General features: G+C 39.5%; 1 protein-coding gene across 1 annotated transcript in view; it reads right to left on the minus strand.

The window, feature by feature from the left end:
• Nucleotides 1–18,225, minus strand: part of ZNRF2 (zinc and ring finger 2) — a 61,226-nt gene that overhangs the window by 16,898 nt on the left and 26,103 nt on the right. The window contains exon 2 of the mRNA XM_065630132.1: nt 12,144–12,239. Coding sequence (XP_065486204.1) covers nt 12,144–12,239 — 96 coding nt within the window. The remainder of the gene's footprint in view (nt 1–12,143; nt 12,240–18,225) is intronic.

Raw genomic sequence — 18,225 nt, forward strand, 5'->3', positions numbered from 1 at the left:
AGGGAGCTGGGGACAACTGGGATGAAGGAAAATTACAGAAGCAGGCATGAAAAAATACCAGTGCAGAATCCATGCATGCAGATCTTCTATCATTTTCATTCTTTGCTAAACAATGCTTCTTATCTTTGAGGAGTAAAACAAAGCATAATATTTAAGGGCTACTTATATGTACCTGTCAACCTGTGCCATCACTAAGAAACTGCTATGACAGATGAAAAATCAAGTTAGGCCTGTTAAGAACTTGGGATTGCAATTAAGAGATCCAGTCCAAAGGTGGCTGAACCATTTGGTTCCCCCCTAGAGCAATGGGCAGAAATTAAGTCTTGTCACCAAGGGGTGCACACTCAAGAAAGATGAGAGACACCTGAAGTCTAGCTTGCCTTGAGTAGCAGATTACTTCTCCACCAAATGTAAAAAAACAAACAAACAAAAAAAACCCACCACCAAACACACACAGGCAAAACCCACAAACACCAAAAAAATCCAAAACCATGCCCCCTCTCAGAAAAAAACAAAAAATAAACCCCAAACCAACAAAACCAAAACCACCCACCAACAAAAACTCATAACCCCACATACAAAAACCCCACCACAACCAATCAGGCATAAAACCCCAGGATTATTTATCTACAGAAGCTTCTTCTAGTAGTTAATCACTTGGGAATGCGAGTTAATGATTTAATGAGGAAAAGATACCACCGCAGTCAGGAGTAGGGTGATGAATTCCTTTCATATACTGTGCAGAGACAGTTCTCTTCTAACAGCTTTATGGTCAGAAGGAAGGCTTAACTGTGATGCTTCAAGCCTGTCAAAATGAGCAACTTTTCCAAATCAAGAGCAGATGCTGTCACCAACAGTGTTCACAAAGACTGGGAAAGTGAAGCAGAGCGTGGATGTGGCAGAGTAGGTGCCACAGAAGATGCTTGTCTCTGATCAATCTAAGGGAAAGATCTAAATTGGAAAAGATCTTGCAAGTGCAGGATGTTGATGCGACTCTACAAAAGGATCCCCGCTGAGGTTAGAAAAACTCTCTTGCTTCGTCATCTTTTTGAAGTGACTAAGGCTATTTTATCCCCAACACAAGAGAAGACTAAAAAGATTGCAGAACAGAGTTTTTCCAAATGGCAAGGCTTCAGCCATTTGCCATCACTGAAACTATGGTCAGAAGTCATAGAAATAGCTTTGTAATTATTTTCAGTTAAGAATTTTCACTCTTGTAATGGTCTGCAATGAGTTGAGCGTGTGACAGGGACATGCTGGCCTAATGAAATCTATGACATCTCTCATTTAACACAAGGTAGATTCAGTGGGAGCATTAGAAACCTTCATGGAAGGAAAAGGTATGGCAATAGCATCCCTGAAGAACAGAGAGGGAATGAAGAGAAGCAGCTCAGATGCAGTTAATTATCCTATTACTCCGGGCAACATGGGTTACTTTAATGGTGACTTATTTTGAAGTTGGATGTAGGGTTTGATTCAGTGTTTTGTTCACTTTGTCCCTTTTGAAGTTCCTATTCCAGGCTTCCTACAGGTGCTCTGAGCACGAATTTTGCAAGGTCTTCCTTCCCGTCTTTTAACATTGGCCAAATAAGTGACTCACTTCTTTGCAAGCTTGCAGAAGAGTTTGGTTTGATCTGATGCAAAATGAATGCACATAGAGCACCAAGGATGATGGCATGAAAGATGAAACTATAAGCCTAAGCTTGAAACAGGAGGAGGGGAGAAAAACAGGTGTGTCTGACTAAGACGCTATTCTTAGGGAAGACACAATGCATTACTGAGCAACACACAATGAAAACGCTGGTGCCAAAACTCAGTGTGCATAAAGTCTGGCTTATTAACCTCAGTGCCAGGTGCTAGGCCTACAGGGAGTTTTTCCTAGCAGGTTTGAGATCAGCCTTTTCCAAGTTAATTCTGAATGTCTGGTGTCAACGTGCATACACAGGGCAGGGATATAAATCACTGTGTAATTTTTACTTGTCTTTTCTGTTCATAGCAGACAGACTGCTTTTTTTACAAGCTATTCCTATTATAAATGCAATTATCCTTGTGATATAGATGGAATGCAAAACATTTCTGAATGCAAAAAGTTCTGATAACATCAAGTACTGAGTCAGAGGTTTCAAAGTTACCTCAATTCCTCTGCTGTACACTAACCCATAATCCAGTATTATCATTTATTCCAGCAAGCATAGAGATACGGTACTTCTGATGCTAACAGGTACCTACAGGTTTTTATTATCCCAGTAAGATACTGAGCATATGGGTCTTTAATTTCAAGAAGGGGGGGGGGGGGGGGGTGGTGAATCTCCCTTTATACTTTAAAGCAAACAGCATCAATTTCTGGATCCAAGCAATTAAGTCAAATAGAAGACACTCACATAATTTCAATAGTATTCAGCAATCATGATCATTCACAAATAACAATACAAGAAGATTAACATAGGAGATGCGTTTTAAAAAACCAAAATTCCCCAAAGACAATCTCCGGTATTTGTTCAAAGTTTTATGCACATAAACTGGCAGTGTATTTCTACAATCACATTAAAGTTGGGGTTTTTTCTCCTCATTTTTGAAATCTACAGGCTAGCAGAACTATTGGACACCATTATGACAACAAGGCATTGCAGCTAATAAAGCCGTAGATTGAAACGGACTTCCTTGGAACTGGGAAGAAAAAAAGATAAAAGTGTAAACCGAGATAAAAGTGTAAACCAAACAATTCCACCCCCATCTCTTCAGTCCAAACAAATAAACATGATTATGGACTAAAAATTATCAATGAATACTACATTTTTGCTTAGCTACTTGAAGGATATCCAATATTTAATGTTATACATTAAGACTATCTAATGAAATTGCACACAAGAAAGGAGGGGATGAGGAACATGGTTGAAATGAAGAAAATTTGATCTGGCTTTAAATTACAAATAGCTATTAGTGCAGGTTAAAATTGAAGTTATCTGAGGCTTTTATGAGGAAACGTTAACAAGATTTCCTAAGTTAATATAGTTCAGCACAAAATCTAGCACTAGTGAAGTTTTTTTGTATTTCAGCTGTGTGTTAGAACTTCGGGTTATTACTGCAGCTGAACAAATCTGTAGCCAGGTGAGACAAAGTTATGCAAACTTTGGGGAGCAAGGAGGTTCCTCCAGGGAGCATACAGCAGGCTAGTCTAGTATTTGGTACCTATGTCAATATATAATCAATGTAATTCCTGTCAAAAGGCAATTTACAGCTGTTCTAGAATCACTGGATTTTGATACAAATACTAAAAACTGGTAATATTTTCTCCTGTGTAAGCAGTGATGATAATCCCCAGTTTAGGAGCGAGATACTCTATCACATCAACAGTGTTTTCTCCCAGTTTGTTTCTGAAGAGTTAGACTTGTTCTACTACTGAAACCCGCTGCAAAAGCTGGACTGACTTCTTTTGTCATTGGGGGCTTGAGTCTGCAATTCAGAAGCACAAGACTATTTAAGTAATCGAAGTGTAGCAGGTTTTAAAACACGATTTTAATCTGAAGAATAAATTCCATATGACATTTCAGGCAATACTTTCAATTGATCTGCCCTTGGGGCAGTTTCTGAGCAAGCAGCGCCTCCCATTTTTTTATATTTCTTTAAAAAAAAAAATCTTGATCTGTGAGCAAGCTGGTCTAGTTACTGCAAAATAGTGAGGGATTTAGGGAAGGAAATACCACGAAATTCCTACACAGATCACTCAATCTCAGCGAGATGTAGTTTGGTGTTTATTTTTAAAAACCTAAAGATTTCAAGAAGTTTTATTTCAAAATCCAGCCAACGAAACCTGTTCTCTAAGATTAGGAAAAACTGTGTATTTTCAAGGGTTTTGCTTCCACAGAGCAACTACAAAAGATAAGTCAGTTTGCTGCTAATAAACAAGTAAAATCTTAAGGTTTTATAGCTATCAGCTTTAAAGACTGCAGAATTACCATACGAAACAAGGAACACGACTTCCCCTGAAGCTAAGTTCCCAGCAGTCACAAGACTGCAGCAGTTGCAGACGTGATTTATGACATCCTCCCAATGACCTCGCAAAGCTAAAGACTGATTAAGTGTAAGACGGGGAAGGTAGCTCCTGTCTGCCCGCGTCACACGGTGCAGAGTCACGGCACAGCGAGCGCCTGCTGCCGAGCCAACAGAACCGTCCCTGAGCTTTTCCACCGCATGCAGCACTGCACCGACATTATATAAGGGAAACACAATGACATACAGCGCGATATAGCGGGTCCCCTTCTAATCCGATCTGAATCACTCCTGTCACCCGCAGCTGTTCTTTGCATCACTGGTTTGCAGGTGTATCTGTAATTTTCTAGGACAAGAATTGTCATTTGACTTAAGCAGCACTGTCAGTACCAACGCAAGACAATGGCAGTATCTGAGGTTAGGAGTAGCTTATACGGAAAAGAAACAACTTGAGCTATTCAGCACATGAATGATTCTCTTTTCTCTATTTCTTTCAGAAACAAGCCAGCTTGTTCTATAGTCGTCAAAAGCTTTACTGTATTTATCCAGTGCTGCACATAAAATATTCCCATGGCACATGTGTGCATTTATATAAAGGCGATTCCAATGTACTGAGAAAAAAATTGTTGTCCCACTCCCAAAAACTGAATTAAGTATGAGGTAACATTGCAGCTATTTTGGCCAGGAGTGATTTGCGATGCCTCCATCACAGAAGTTCAGTCTAGCAGACTTAGGCCTGGCTCAAAGGAAAATACATACAGAATCACCCACCAAATATCCTTCTCCCAAAGGTTCATTAAAATAATAAGTTGCATTCATAACAAATCAGAGAAAAAGTTCAAGATATGAATGGATGTGATCTCTGCTGTGTGTCCTCCTCAATAGGATCCAAGCACGTCAACTTCATTAGAGCAAGAAAATTCAGCATAATCTATCGAGGATCCCCAACCTGAACCATGAAACTGAGCTGTCATAGCTTCTTTACAGATCTATGCCTCCCTGTCTCTTACACGAAAAGCAAAATAATAAGCAATATTGACACCTCAACCACCACCACTAAACCTCTGAGATCACATCTTACTAAGATAAATGGGGCAGTCTGCAGTTTCTGGGAACTGCTGTTCAGTTCACTTCAGAAGCACTTCCCTCTCTGTTACACTGTGTTCCCATTCCAGGAGGTTTCTTCACAGCCACACCATTAGAAATACACAACTTACTTTTTTGACTCCATAGCAAAGGGTTGACAGTTTGTGGGTGTGGAGGAAAGATAAGACACTGCAGCCTCTAGAAGTGCTGCAACTCCACGCTATCACCGACTGACCCAATTCATCCGCTGACTTGAGGCTGAAATGGGGTCACGGAAGCAGGTCCTACCGCCTTTAAGAGGTAGGTACATGTTGAACTTCAGTGTGGTTTTATTTAGTGACTTTTGTCAGTGTTAACTTTTTAAAATTAACAATCTCCCTCCCAACAAACCTGAACTCTAACAGGCTGCTTTTGCAGTGGTGCTCTTCTGTGAGGTACCAAAAACTGCTGAAGGAGAGATTTGGGATGGTTGGAAGGAAATAAGGCTCTTCTGAACAAAAGGGAGGAAGGGCCAGAGTTTGCCACCGTTCCTCTTGGCCATCTGGTTTGGACGTGTAGCTATCCATGGCCTACACGGTTGTACTCCTCCTTGTTCAAATGTTGCCAACAACTCCCGAAGGGAGCAAGTACAAACTAATCAATATATTTTAATCACATTCTTCAGACACAGTTTTGCTCCTTAAAATTGTAACAATGATTTGCAGGACGAGCTATGAAAAGCCCGAGCTGACTTTATACCAATTCACAGAACAACAGGTGTGCAAATGTCCAAGATTAAAATTTTATTTACTATAGCAGTGTTCTACTGTCACCATATTAACCGAAATCTCAAAGTTTAACAGATGTGCAACAGTTCTAATTATTTTCAAGAACCACTGATAAGAACAGTTTTAAAACATCAGGGAAACTGACTGAACCTCCTACATACTCTGCAGGATGTTCATGAGTACACAAGATCAGGATGAGTAAATGTCACTATTTTAACTGCAAGCACAGGATAAGTGTCTGTTTACGCGTCCTGTTAAACTACCTTATAAAGTATGCTCTTCTCCCTCAGCACTCCTGAGGACATAGCGCAGAACCATCTAGGGCATAGCAAGAAGCTAGAAACTTTTAGTCGAGAATCTTGTTAAACTCCAAGAATGGAAGAACTGAGAAATTACATGGAGAAGTTTATACTTCAGGTAAAGTGGAACGAAAGAACTGATCTACCTTAGTATTATTTTGTACTGCTTTGCTTAAAGTCTAGTCCTATTAAAGGATGAGGACAAGGAGGAAGGCTTAAGCTTTTCCAGGCAGACTGGCAAGATGCCCTTTTGCAAGGTCTTTAGGGTATGATCTCAGGAATCCTGGCAGAGAAGTGAACTTGAAGTCAGCAGTTCTTTTCATTCCAGACTGAAGTTTTGAGTGTATCAGTCAAAACAGTTGACGGCATCAGCCCTGCTGAGTAAAATCTCTCCCTTCTTTCGTGCACATAAGTGAGCAAGGAAATCAAGTCGCTGCACTGAGCAGAACTACCGGAACAATGTATTTTGGTGGTCCAAACGTTAGGTTAAGGTGTGCTATTTTTCTTCCCTTCTACCAAGCAATATAAACCAAGTAAGTCCTAGCACAAGTAGCTTGCCCCAAAGATGTCAAAACAGCCACCAATCAACAAAACTTAGAACTTGTGTTAGAAAAAATGAGGTCAGTCCCATTCACAAAGAACATTTCAAAAATATTTTTATTAGTCCTTGAGGTGACTCGTGCCAATCTTCAAGTCTCTACTTTTGATCAAAATGCATACGTTACGGCTGTCATCTAGCTGTTGACAACTCCTCTGGCAGGATTATTGCTCATACAGCAATTCCAGCTCAGGATTCTGACACTCACTCACATGCAGGCCTCAGCATGTGGCTGTACCAGCATTTCTCATCCCTCACAAAACAAAACTTAACCCGGTACCTCAAACTGATTTAGAATAAACAGTGTATTTAAATCCTCGTGACAAAACCCTGTTTTGCCTCCTTGCTAATCTAAATCAGTTGGATTGCTGCGGCCTAAGTCACTTTGAATTGGGTTAGATGGCCCAGGAATATTTAGCTAGCTGTGCATGGCGTTAGATGTGAATAGCACAGAAGACGAAGCGTGTTGCCGGACAGGAAGAGAACATTGAGTTTCACTCATGTTTTCCTTCCAATACACCTACCTTAATTTCAATATTCTGTCTGTAACAGTCTTGCCACATACTAATGCTCTGTTTGAAACACAGCTGGATAAACTTCAAATATAAAAACATATATGTAATCCCTGCTATCTGTGATGTTTGATCCCGAGCTCTTTTTTGGCACGATAGAGCTAAAAAAATTCACTCATTGTAATTTAAAAAGAATAACAGTAAAGTTGTTACCTTGAGTAAGGGGAAAAACCTCCAGCAGCTCATGCACTGCATGTCTCAACATTCTCCCTCTCTGAAATTACACTAGCAAAAGCTTTTCCCCTTAAAATGAACGCCAGTCAATATGCCAGCCAATAATCAGGCTGACTGCCGTATCCGAATTAAACGCAGAGCGGTCCGAGTGAAAGCAGCACTGATGTCATAGCAGTACCACCCTGAGCAAGCGGCTTTGAGGGGACCCGCTTAGAAAGCTTCCAGCAGAACAGCGTTCCAACACAAAGTGCTGACTTGATGAAACCCAAAATATTCCACAGGAATGTGCTAATTCAATCAAACCTTTTGAAAGAGGACAGGCCGGCTGGCCGAGCCAGCCAACCAGTCTGGTGAGCTGACTGGCTCTCCCCAGCTCTGCGGGGTCACTGCCTTCCCCGGCTGGCCAGCTGCCAGGCCCTGCTCTCAGAGCAGCCCTTTAATAATAACAATAATAATAATAAAGCCTTACAAAGTGTTCTGAGAAACGAACAAAGGAATTTTAAAATGAAAAACCAAATTACTTCAGAACCAACTGCAAGGTTTCTTCAGGAGAAGCTGGTTGCACCAGCACCTAAAACTTGTGCTCCTGAAGTCACAAGTCTCTCCTACGTCTTCTCAGTTTTTATAAAACACCTTCCAGTGAAAAAAAGCATCGATACTCTAACAACACAAAATGAATGATAATTATATTCAAAACTCAATCCTCAGCCAGGAATTAAAGGCAGGTTGCTTCCAAAGCACTGAGTAAATTCAAGTAAATGCCCCTGTCTGACCAAAACACAGGGCTACCTTGTAAGCAACACCTTTCTCAGAGCAGTCCCTAAGTGGGCTCCCCGTGTAACTCGCCATGGCAAACTGGGATGAGATGGCACAAGAGGCCTCATTAAACACTTTGGAGAACCTCAAAGGAATAGGTATGGCTATATAGCAGTGGTTTTAAAAAAAAAAAAAAAATCTGTCAACTAGCAAGCGACCCACTTTCTTCACAAAACCGGCTTTTGCCTGTGGCTAACTGGTGCATGGGACCTACTCTGGCTTCTCTGCAACTCAGCAAGTAATAGTATGAAGAGAGTTTTTAATTGCTAAAAAAAGCAAGGCTATTTAAGAGCGTATACACCAACCACCACAATGTTTTTGCACAATTCCATTCATTTAACCAGCTTTTTAACCAGCTCAAAATGCCTAGATATCAGTTCATGTGTGAGCACTACAAGTAGTGTAAGAGATGTGGAAAAAAGTTCCACAAAAAAAAGAAAGAGCTCTTTTTACATGCCAAACTGAGTCAGCAATGAGATCTCTGTTGCAGGCAAGTCACATGATTTTGAAAGAATAAGGCTAATAAAATGTACTGATTTATTTATATGAAAATCAGCACAACCTCCAGCATAGAACTGGGACAAATTTGTGACCACTCTCTTTCAGAAAACACATGTAAATCAGACAGCCGCCAGAGTTTGCAGTTCACTGACCCTTCCTACTGCCAAATGCAATGCACAAAGGTAGCTCAGAAAGCAATTAGAGATTGGCTGGGAGGACTCATTAATCTTTTTGAACTTCAAATCACAACTAAACAGTCTTCTAACATTTTTGTGGGGAAGACTGCGTGCCTCAGATTCACATTTAAAAACAAAGATTTGTCTTCTCACAATGACGAAATACATGCGATCTGCTCCCTGTTGTTTCCTAGAAAGAACTAATACATTTACAGTATATGAAGAAACACATCTAGAACAGAACTAGACATAAGCACAGTTCAATCCAACTGCTCAGTTTTTAAGCATCTCACCATCTGCAAAGTCTAAGGCTACCTTCAACTACTTCCAACACAAAATTCAGAGACAAAAGAGGGTGAGGGGAAAAAAAGAAAAAAAAAGAAAAAGAAAAAATCTTTTCCTGCTAGTGGTGATAGGGCTAGGAACCTCCAGCAGGCAAATGAAGCCTACTTGCCTCTATGCGAGTATGTATGGCATAAGGCCAAGATAACAACGAGAAAGTAAAGCATAAAGAGATGCCTTCCATTTTGGAAGAAGGTATCAAAAGTTGATAGCAGCATCTTTTCTTCTCTCAAGCAAAACTCTAAATGCCTTTCTTATGGCTTATGACAAAAAGGCAGATCCATCACTGATCTCCTCATTATGGCAAACAGCAAAACATACAGGGAAAAAAGTGCACGCATGTAGACATTCATATGCAATTCCGGGCCTGTTATCATGGCAGGATTAAGTTAATAATCTGCTAGTTAATTCTATTTCATTAGCCTCATTAACGGGATTACAATCATGCCACAAAGTAATAACTGAGCGCTGCACAACTCTGGAGCCATATCTCAATTTTTTTGTGCTGCAATAATTTAAGTAACCAGCTATAAACTGTAATTTAAGATTTAGTCCATGACTCTGGGAGCTAACCAACTGGAGTTACAAGAATCAATCCACACTTCTATTAAGTGTTTATGAGAATCAGACCATACCCCTAAGTAACTGTCTCTCAAACCAATCTATGTAATTTAGTAGTTTTCTCCTTTCAAGCCTATATAACCATTTCCTAGAATGAGTTTCTGAGGCTTTCTATATACTCCTAAATTGAGACATGACACATTGCTGGTAATAACCCATACTGCATTGTTCAGAACTGCTTTTGTTGTGTTGCTGATTATCCAAAGAGCGGCTTCAGGTGCCACTCACAGTTTTTACTTCTGCTCATTTATATGGAAGTTTGGTGACTTAAGAAACTGTGCAAAGGCAACAAGACGGCCCAAAGGAGCTCCAACCAGCAGTGTGCCAGCTGAGAGAAATGGTGCAGGAAAAAAAGACGCTGCATATGGCACCGTTGTGATACAAATGAACATCATAAATGACACTAAGAGAGTATATTATGTAATTCCTATATTTTTTGAAAAAAGGTTAGTCAGCTGAGTGAGCTCATACATACATGTAGGAAGCAGCAGGGGCAAAGGATTTCCATCAGTCAAAGCATAATTTCTGTGCATCCCATCAGCTGGATTACTGCCAGAGGTTGCTCTCTGCCAGCCTGCCTCCTCCTGTTCTACCCTAACTGATCCCGAGTGCATTATCCCTCCCTGACTGGGGCAACTAGACTGCTTCTCCCTCGTGTTTAACATACCTCAGTACACACATTTCTGTCGACTTGTTTTGGAAAATGTTCGGTCCAAACTTTAAAAAAGTGAAACAAAGAGAAACAAAGGCCCCTCTGTTAGATGAAGCCGACCTTCCAAAATATGTGTGTGGTAATACCAGGAGAAAAAAAAAAACTTTTCTTGAGTGCTGTGCTTTGAAATGTATTTAATAACTTGAAGCATATGATTTCAAATTGTTTTTTCAATTAAGGGCCAGCATTACTGCTATCCAGGCAAAGAATAAGGTGGGCCCAACCACCCCTCAAGACTTGTTGCAATGAAAAAAAATCCAGTGTAAGATACCGTAACAGCAAGGTGCCAGGAGGGTCCAAGAGCCCATAACACTGCAGGTTATTTATGCAATAAGTAACTTATGTCGGAAGGGACCTCTGGAGGTCTTCTGGTCCAGTCCCTCACTCAAAAAAGGATCAAGTTAGACTAAGTTGTTCAGGGCCTTGTTCAGTCAACTGCAGATCATCTCCAAGGATGGAGGTTGCACAACCTCTTCAGGTACCTGCTGCTGTGTGTGACCACCCTCATTATGCAGCATTTCCACTTTACATTGAATCAGATTTTTCCCTGATGCAGCTTGTGACTACCGACTCTCAACTTTTTGCTGTGCACCTCCAAAACCAATCCAGCTTCCCGCTCCTCTACAATTTCTTTCTAATCACCGTCTGTTCTCAACGTATTCCACATCTGATGACTGGTGAGCTATAAGCTCATTCAGGAGGCACTGTAAGATTTCCTGATGGCAGGGCAGCTCTGGCAAAGTAGGCACTACGATTTCAGTAATATTTTCTAATTCCTAGTTTTCTAAAACCTTTTTGTGTGCTTGCCGTAGAACTCAGTGTCAGCCTAAGCCACAGTGATAGAAAGGTTTGAACCCAACAGAGGCAAAAGTCCTGTTTACCTTGCATCAAAGATTGCCTAGGAGAGCTTAGTAGCAGGGAAAAAACACCACGGATGATTCATTTGACATTGGCAAGTTTCACTAAAATAACAAAAACATATATATTTACCAGTCCTTATGAAGTATCACATACACAATCAGCTAAATGAGGAGAAAGTTCTTTAGCTCCTTTAAGAAAGAGTCATTTTCTTGAATAATGTGCAAACGCACAGTGCATCAAGTAATAGTCCCTAATAATGTCTCAGAAAGATTGACCTACCTCACTACTTGATGCCATTAGATGAGAGGACATTTAAGCCACGCATATCTCAAGCAGGCACTAAACACACACTGACCAATATCTGATCTTGTGGTTAAAAAAAAATTGAATAAACATATGCAAATAAGAATAATATTTGCAGAACAAGTCAACAGTGTAAATTATATTGGCATGAAGTATAAAAAAGACCAAGGTCTTCGGAATTATTTTGAGAAAATAAACTACTAGCAAAAACCATACATAATTTCTGAGTCCACTGAACTAGTTACCAGAATACCTTATTAAATAGAATTATTTTCACTTTAATGATTAAAATGAATAAATAATCATCAGCTTACTTCTTTCTTACCATTGTAGGTTATCCTTGGCTTTGTCAAACACATCACAAGATGTAAATCCATTTCATCAGAAGATACAAATTTTGAACATACAGGGCACTTGAATCCTATGGAAAATAGAAATATTTAAGTGTGAGTACACTCAATCGTGTTGCGAATATGTATATTCAAACCAAAAAACTATTCTGCACACATTAAAAGAAAGAGAAAAACTGTATGGTAACTTTTCAGTTTTGACCTGACATTTCTTACATGAATATAATTCCCTTGATTTCCAAATATCTCAAAATGGACCATCGTTTCTGCAAATTGATCTGCTGCCAATTGCAAACATGTCAGCACCTCTGGAATACAAACTTTCCCAACAATTCTAAGAACGGTTTAAGACAGGAACAAGAAGATAATATGAATCTACTAAAACAGAAATTAGAAATGTAGAGAGAACATAGCTATTAAAATTTGAAATTGGGCAGGAGCCCTGAATTAACATCTTCATTTTTACCAGGAATAGCAGTGACACTTTAACAAAGGATCTCAGTTTTACATCTCATCATGCAAGGTGCAGCATCTTTTACCAGTCTGGGGCACAGGGGAAACATTAACTCAGGGGTGCCACCTCACCTACTGAATCACTAATATTTCCTGTAGCGCTGAATTCATTTGACTTCTCTCATCCTAGCCACGCATGACCTTGTTTAGCTTGTGAGGTCACAGCCTAAGGCAATAAGGGGTAAGGAATAATTAAGACAGTCTGGATTGTGAGGCAACTGCACAATAGTCCATAGCAAAACTGCTTAATAGTTGATGTCATTACCAAAGCCAGCAGTCTTCCAGTTAAAGGGCAAGATTGGCTCAACCAGTTTCACAGTCCATAGAAAAGTCTGAGAAACGTCTGACTGATTTTGATCTGCTGAATAATTAACACAAGTGACAGACAAAAAGCCACAAAAAGGGGTCTTGATGCATAACAGCTGTTAAGGAGTTTACCTACAGGACAACATATGGTGAAAATATCTAAATCCACGCTCAGTGCAAAGAAGCAACTTCTTCTTTGACGCTGTTGAAAAGTAATGATGCAGGCTTGTATAAAAGGCCACTGCACCTTCCACCAGCATCCACATCTGGGCCTGTTCCCACATTTTAGTTTGTTGCCCATTACGTTTGTACTTCTAACCTTGGGAGTCCACAACAAACTGAGTTGGTCAAAGATGCTTGGTCAAGCAACTTGGTGCTGCACTTTCAAGTTACTGATGCCTGAGAATTTTGATCTTTGCTGTTTATTATTATCCAGATGTAGATCAAGCAACTAACCTGAAGCATTAACACTCGACAGAAGTAATGCACTTCATTTATCAAGACTGGTTTTTATTTCTTTAGTGCAGCTAATAGGAAGCAAGTCAAAGCAGACAACTGCTAACACCCATGAGGAACTCCGAGCAGCAGCTGAACATGGACTGGAAACCACTTCCTGAGCTAAAGTACAGTTCCGATTCTTCCCATTTTAGTCATAAGCAGTTCATATCTATTTCTTCTTATGTCAATCTTCCATTTCAGCTTAAATATTGCTCTTCTCTCCTTATTTTTTAACCTTCCTCCTCCACCCCACATCTTACAAACAACAGCTACAACCACAGGTTAAATAAGCATTTAACAGCCAAACACACCTTTTGGGAAAAAAAAAAAAAAAAACCACCACCACCAACAAAACTTGAAAGGATTAATTCAGCCACTGTGTAGCTTCCTCCTCCCAGGCTGCATCTCAACATGACTAAAATTGAAAATAGTATCTCAATCCTCCAAATACCCAAAACCACCCATAACTGTTTTGTTATGGTTTTCTTCAAAAACTGGCCCTAGGTAAATATTCTCTCAAACTTTATCAGCCTAATGCAGCTGATTACTCTCAAGTCTATTCAAAAGCTACTAAGATCCATGCATTATTCTCATCTATATGCTTCTGTAAGACATAATTGACAACATATTTTGATATAAAAAGCACATAACTTCCTTAACATGGTGCAGACTGAGTCCAGCTGTGCCAAAAGAGAGTGTTTGCATTACAGCAAGTTAACATTGATGTTCATGGCTAGTTATGCACTGGGACAGTCATTAACAGGTTCCCTTTGCTTTCTGGACAGAACCCTTCTAGCTTATTCGCTAGGGTCATCAGCACTTCTAACTGGGAGTGACAGGGGGCAAGGAAAACCATCAATAGGTGTTTAGAACCATTGCTAAAGTTAACGGTGTTATTAAGAAGGTACATATCCCAGGTTAATAATAATAACACTTTTACTTAAATCTATGCTTAAAGACAGATAGCTGTGAAAAATCTTTCTGGTTATCCACTTAGAGTATTCAGCTGAATGTGCTTATACTGCCATGTACCCCTAAACCTAATAAACAGTCTTCATTCTAGCAATATAAGTACGTATTTTAACGATATAGTATCTTGTGGCTTCTCCAATGTCAAGTGGCGTCTGAAGGTAATAGTGAAACAACTACAAATATCCTCCTGACACAGCAAGTTTGGGATATCCAACTGCTGTGGCTGTCCTGGGCATGCAGAATGGTACACTGAAGAACCCAAGAAGTAGAGGACATCACACTTAACTAAGCCTTAGCTGCCAGTGGTAAAGGTGGTTGTGTGGAAAAGATGTTCTTCTAGTGACCAGCATCAGCTGCATGCCAGAGACTAGTGTAACAGCAGAAAAATAACTTTGTGTTTGCAACACTTGCTGAAACATTTTTCAAATACAAGTGAAATCCAACTTCTCATTCTTTCACAATGTTCTGTGGCAATAAGCAGCTCCTGGATTTCTCCCCAAGAGATGCAGAGTGTATGTTTTGTGTGAAGGAAATTACCATTTCCAACTCCTTTAGCAACCCCAAAGAAAAAAATATTTTTACTGTAGACTTTATTTTTAACTGTATTTGAAAAATGTAACTAAGTGAACAATCGACACTGTCCACAAGCCAGTTAAAGGTCCTTCAAAAAAGCTGGTATTTCCCCACCTTTCCTCAAATCAGAAGGCAATAGTTTCATGACCCAGTTTACAATTAACTACTCTGTAAGAACAAAGACTCTATTGTACCACTGCCCAGCAGGCTAACAACATTTCTAGCCTATGTTTGTTTTTACCGGTCTCAAGGAACAATTCCGATAACTTGAAGAAACTTTCACATGAATTTAACAATCAGCAGCAGGTCAAAAATAATTTGCTCTCTACATAATTTGCTTTACTGAGTTTTGCAGATAAACAATGCATCCACAAACATTTGGACAACAAAGTGGAAGTAGTCATCAGATGCGGTGGCATCACATGAAGTGTCCTCTAAAAACCACAACACTCAATTAACTACTTTCTCACTCTCTTTACAAGGAGAGCACAAGATATAATGTATAGTTATAGGTAAAAATCCAGCATCCCTCATCTAAGGTGAGGAACTATCACCTTTGCATTAGGGTCATCACTGTTTGTCAGTGTATCCTTGCAAAGTTGTCTTTCCTTCTCCCACAGCAGAGAGGACATTGCCTGTGGTAAACCTCAAGTCAGGGGAAAAACCACCTCTCACCCCATTCTCTTTCTGTACAACAGGAAAGAACCGAGCACCAAAACTGAGCAAGCACATGCCTCTAGCTGACTTTTACAACTGCATGCTTAAGAGGCAGGGAGACAAATTCTTACCAGCTCCCATCATCTAGTTTTCCAACCCTGACTGCAATACTGAAAGTAACATACTACTTAAACCAAAACCTAATCCTGGAAAAAAGTACAATTACAAGAAAAGAGACAGAACAGAAAGTTACAGTACAGCTACTAGGTGGCACAGAAGGTTTGAAATAACTAAACCTGTGCAAATAGCAGGACTTAAATATTCAGAAGTGAATTCTCTCTCTTATATGTATCACTTTCTTCAGACACTGTTATCTTTTGCAAATGAACTTCCAGTTAGCCAAGAAATCCCATCTTCTCTCACATCCATCTATCAAACTAATAACTTTCATCTCTGGCAGGCTTGAAAACTATCCACAGGGACAGATCAATGGGTGGCTACTAACTCTATCTGTACCAATTTCAGCCTCCTATTGATATCTTACTGTGTTTGCCTGGCTTTGCAAACATCGGACTGTTTAATTTGCAGTTCAGTGCATAGCAAAGCAAACAAAAACCATCCAACAAATAACAAATTCCTGGACCTATATATTTTTTGCAAAATCACACTGGCACTCATTCTTGAATATCTACTTTGTGGTGGGAACTAAAAAACAGAGCTAAGAGCCTCCAGAGAATACAGTGCAGAGTGTCACAGACCTGCACATGACGGAAACATGTTGAAGTGGTATTAGACTTGCACAGAAGAATGGATGAGCCTTTTAGTCAATATTAAACAGCTGTAGCAAAAAATAACCACAAATAAAACCTGCACCAACTAAAAGACTGCACCAGCATGATCAGAGTAACCTTTCAGCAGAAAACATCTCAACTGGAACATTGCAAAAATGAAACTAGAAGTATAATGAGACCAGCTGTTCTTTTGGAATAAGTATGCAATATATTAGTATTTTAAGATTTTGAATCCATGTGTTTTCAAATAAGATGGATAAATCCATCCTGGTTTACATTTAAAGAAGTCATAAGAAAAGATAAATCCTGGCATACACATACTTTTCTAAAATGTATTTGACAGTAAGAAGCCTGACGAGTGTTACTTATATACTTATAGTTGTTCTTTGATACTTAGAAAAATAAGTATAGACAATCTGGAAGCACAGCAGCCAGTAAATATGACACTATGAGGATGCTGTGCAAGATTATTGTCACACAAATAAAGCCTGAATAATGATGCTAAACCAAAACAACACAAATAATCCTCTCGCACAATAAACAGAAAAGACCTCTCATAATCAGAGAAACACGTTACAAAGAACCTCAAGAGGTCATCAAGTCTATTGCATACCGGGAAACTGGGTTAAACATACTTAGACGATCTAATCTGCCCTTAAAAATCAACTAGTGAAATATTTCGCAGACATCCTAGACAACCTGCAATGCTGATCAGCTGTTCCTAGGAAGTCAGAAAAACCTTCCGTTATCTCTAATCTGGCAGCCTGCACTCACAAGAAAGGTTGATTACTTCCTATGTGTTCAGCAGACATGGAAAACAGTCGGCACCTGTCCTCAGTATTAAAAAAAAAAACCCAAACATTCACACTGGAAAATGTGGGCCCTTCCTCTAGCCTGAGAAAAAAACCAAGTTAGTCTGATCTTTCCTCACAGGCCCTGCTGCCTAAACCTTTTATTCCTATTGCTGTCCTCTAGACTCTCTCCAACCTTGAAATATTGTATTGCCAAGAACTAAGCACAACTTCCAGGCCAAGGCTTCACAAGGCCTAAGCAGAAATTAATAGTTACCTATCACATGGTCCTGTTATACTAGGTGCTGAATATCTATATATAGATCTACCTATACATAAATTTCCTTTAGGTGTGTGTATATAGGTACGTACATGTGCATTTTAAACAAATCCACAGATTATTGGCTCATTCCTCTCATGACCCCATAACATTCCCTAAATCTTCCGCAGAACTGTTACTAGCCAGGTCCCAATTTTTAGTGGTACATTTTATTTCTCTTCACATTTAATAATTCTCATTTGTCTTTTTTAATCGATTATGAACAGTTTTGTCACATGTTAAAAACAGTTATGAACTCCAATTTCACCCTCCACAGTGTTTTCAGATCTTAAAGGTTTGTCATTCTATTTCCTTTTCAAAGTGCCCACCCTCCAAAAAAAGATGATTGAAAACAGACCCAAAGCAGACCACCGTGATACTTGCTTTCAGTTGCCCTTCTAGAGCAGTTACAGGATTTTCTTTCCAACTTTTTCAGCATCCACCTACTTTTTCACCTAGATCATATTCTCTAAGTTTGCTAAAGAGAATATAAAGCAGAATAGCATAAACATTTTATTAAAGCCAAAGCATAATGCCTCGACTTCTTCCTTTTATATTCAATTGTGTAGAGGACTATGAAGGGAGATTGTAAGAACAGTAAAAAAATAGATGGAAATAATTCAGATGCTTAGTGAAG

The sequence above is a fragment of the Caloenas nicobarica genome, chromosome 2 (assembly GCF_036013445.1).
Source record: "Caloenas nicobarica isolate bCalNic1 chromosome 2, bCalNic1.hap1, whole genome shotgun sequence".
In the NCBI taxonomy this organism is placed as follows: domain Eukaryota; kingdom Metazoa; phylum Chordata; class Aves; order Columbiformes; family Columbidae; genus Caloenas; species Caloenas nicobarica.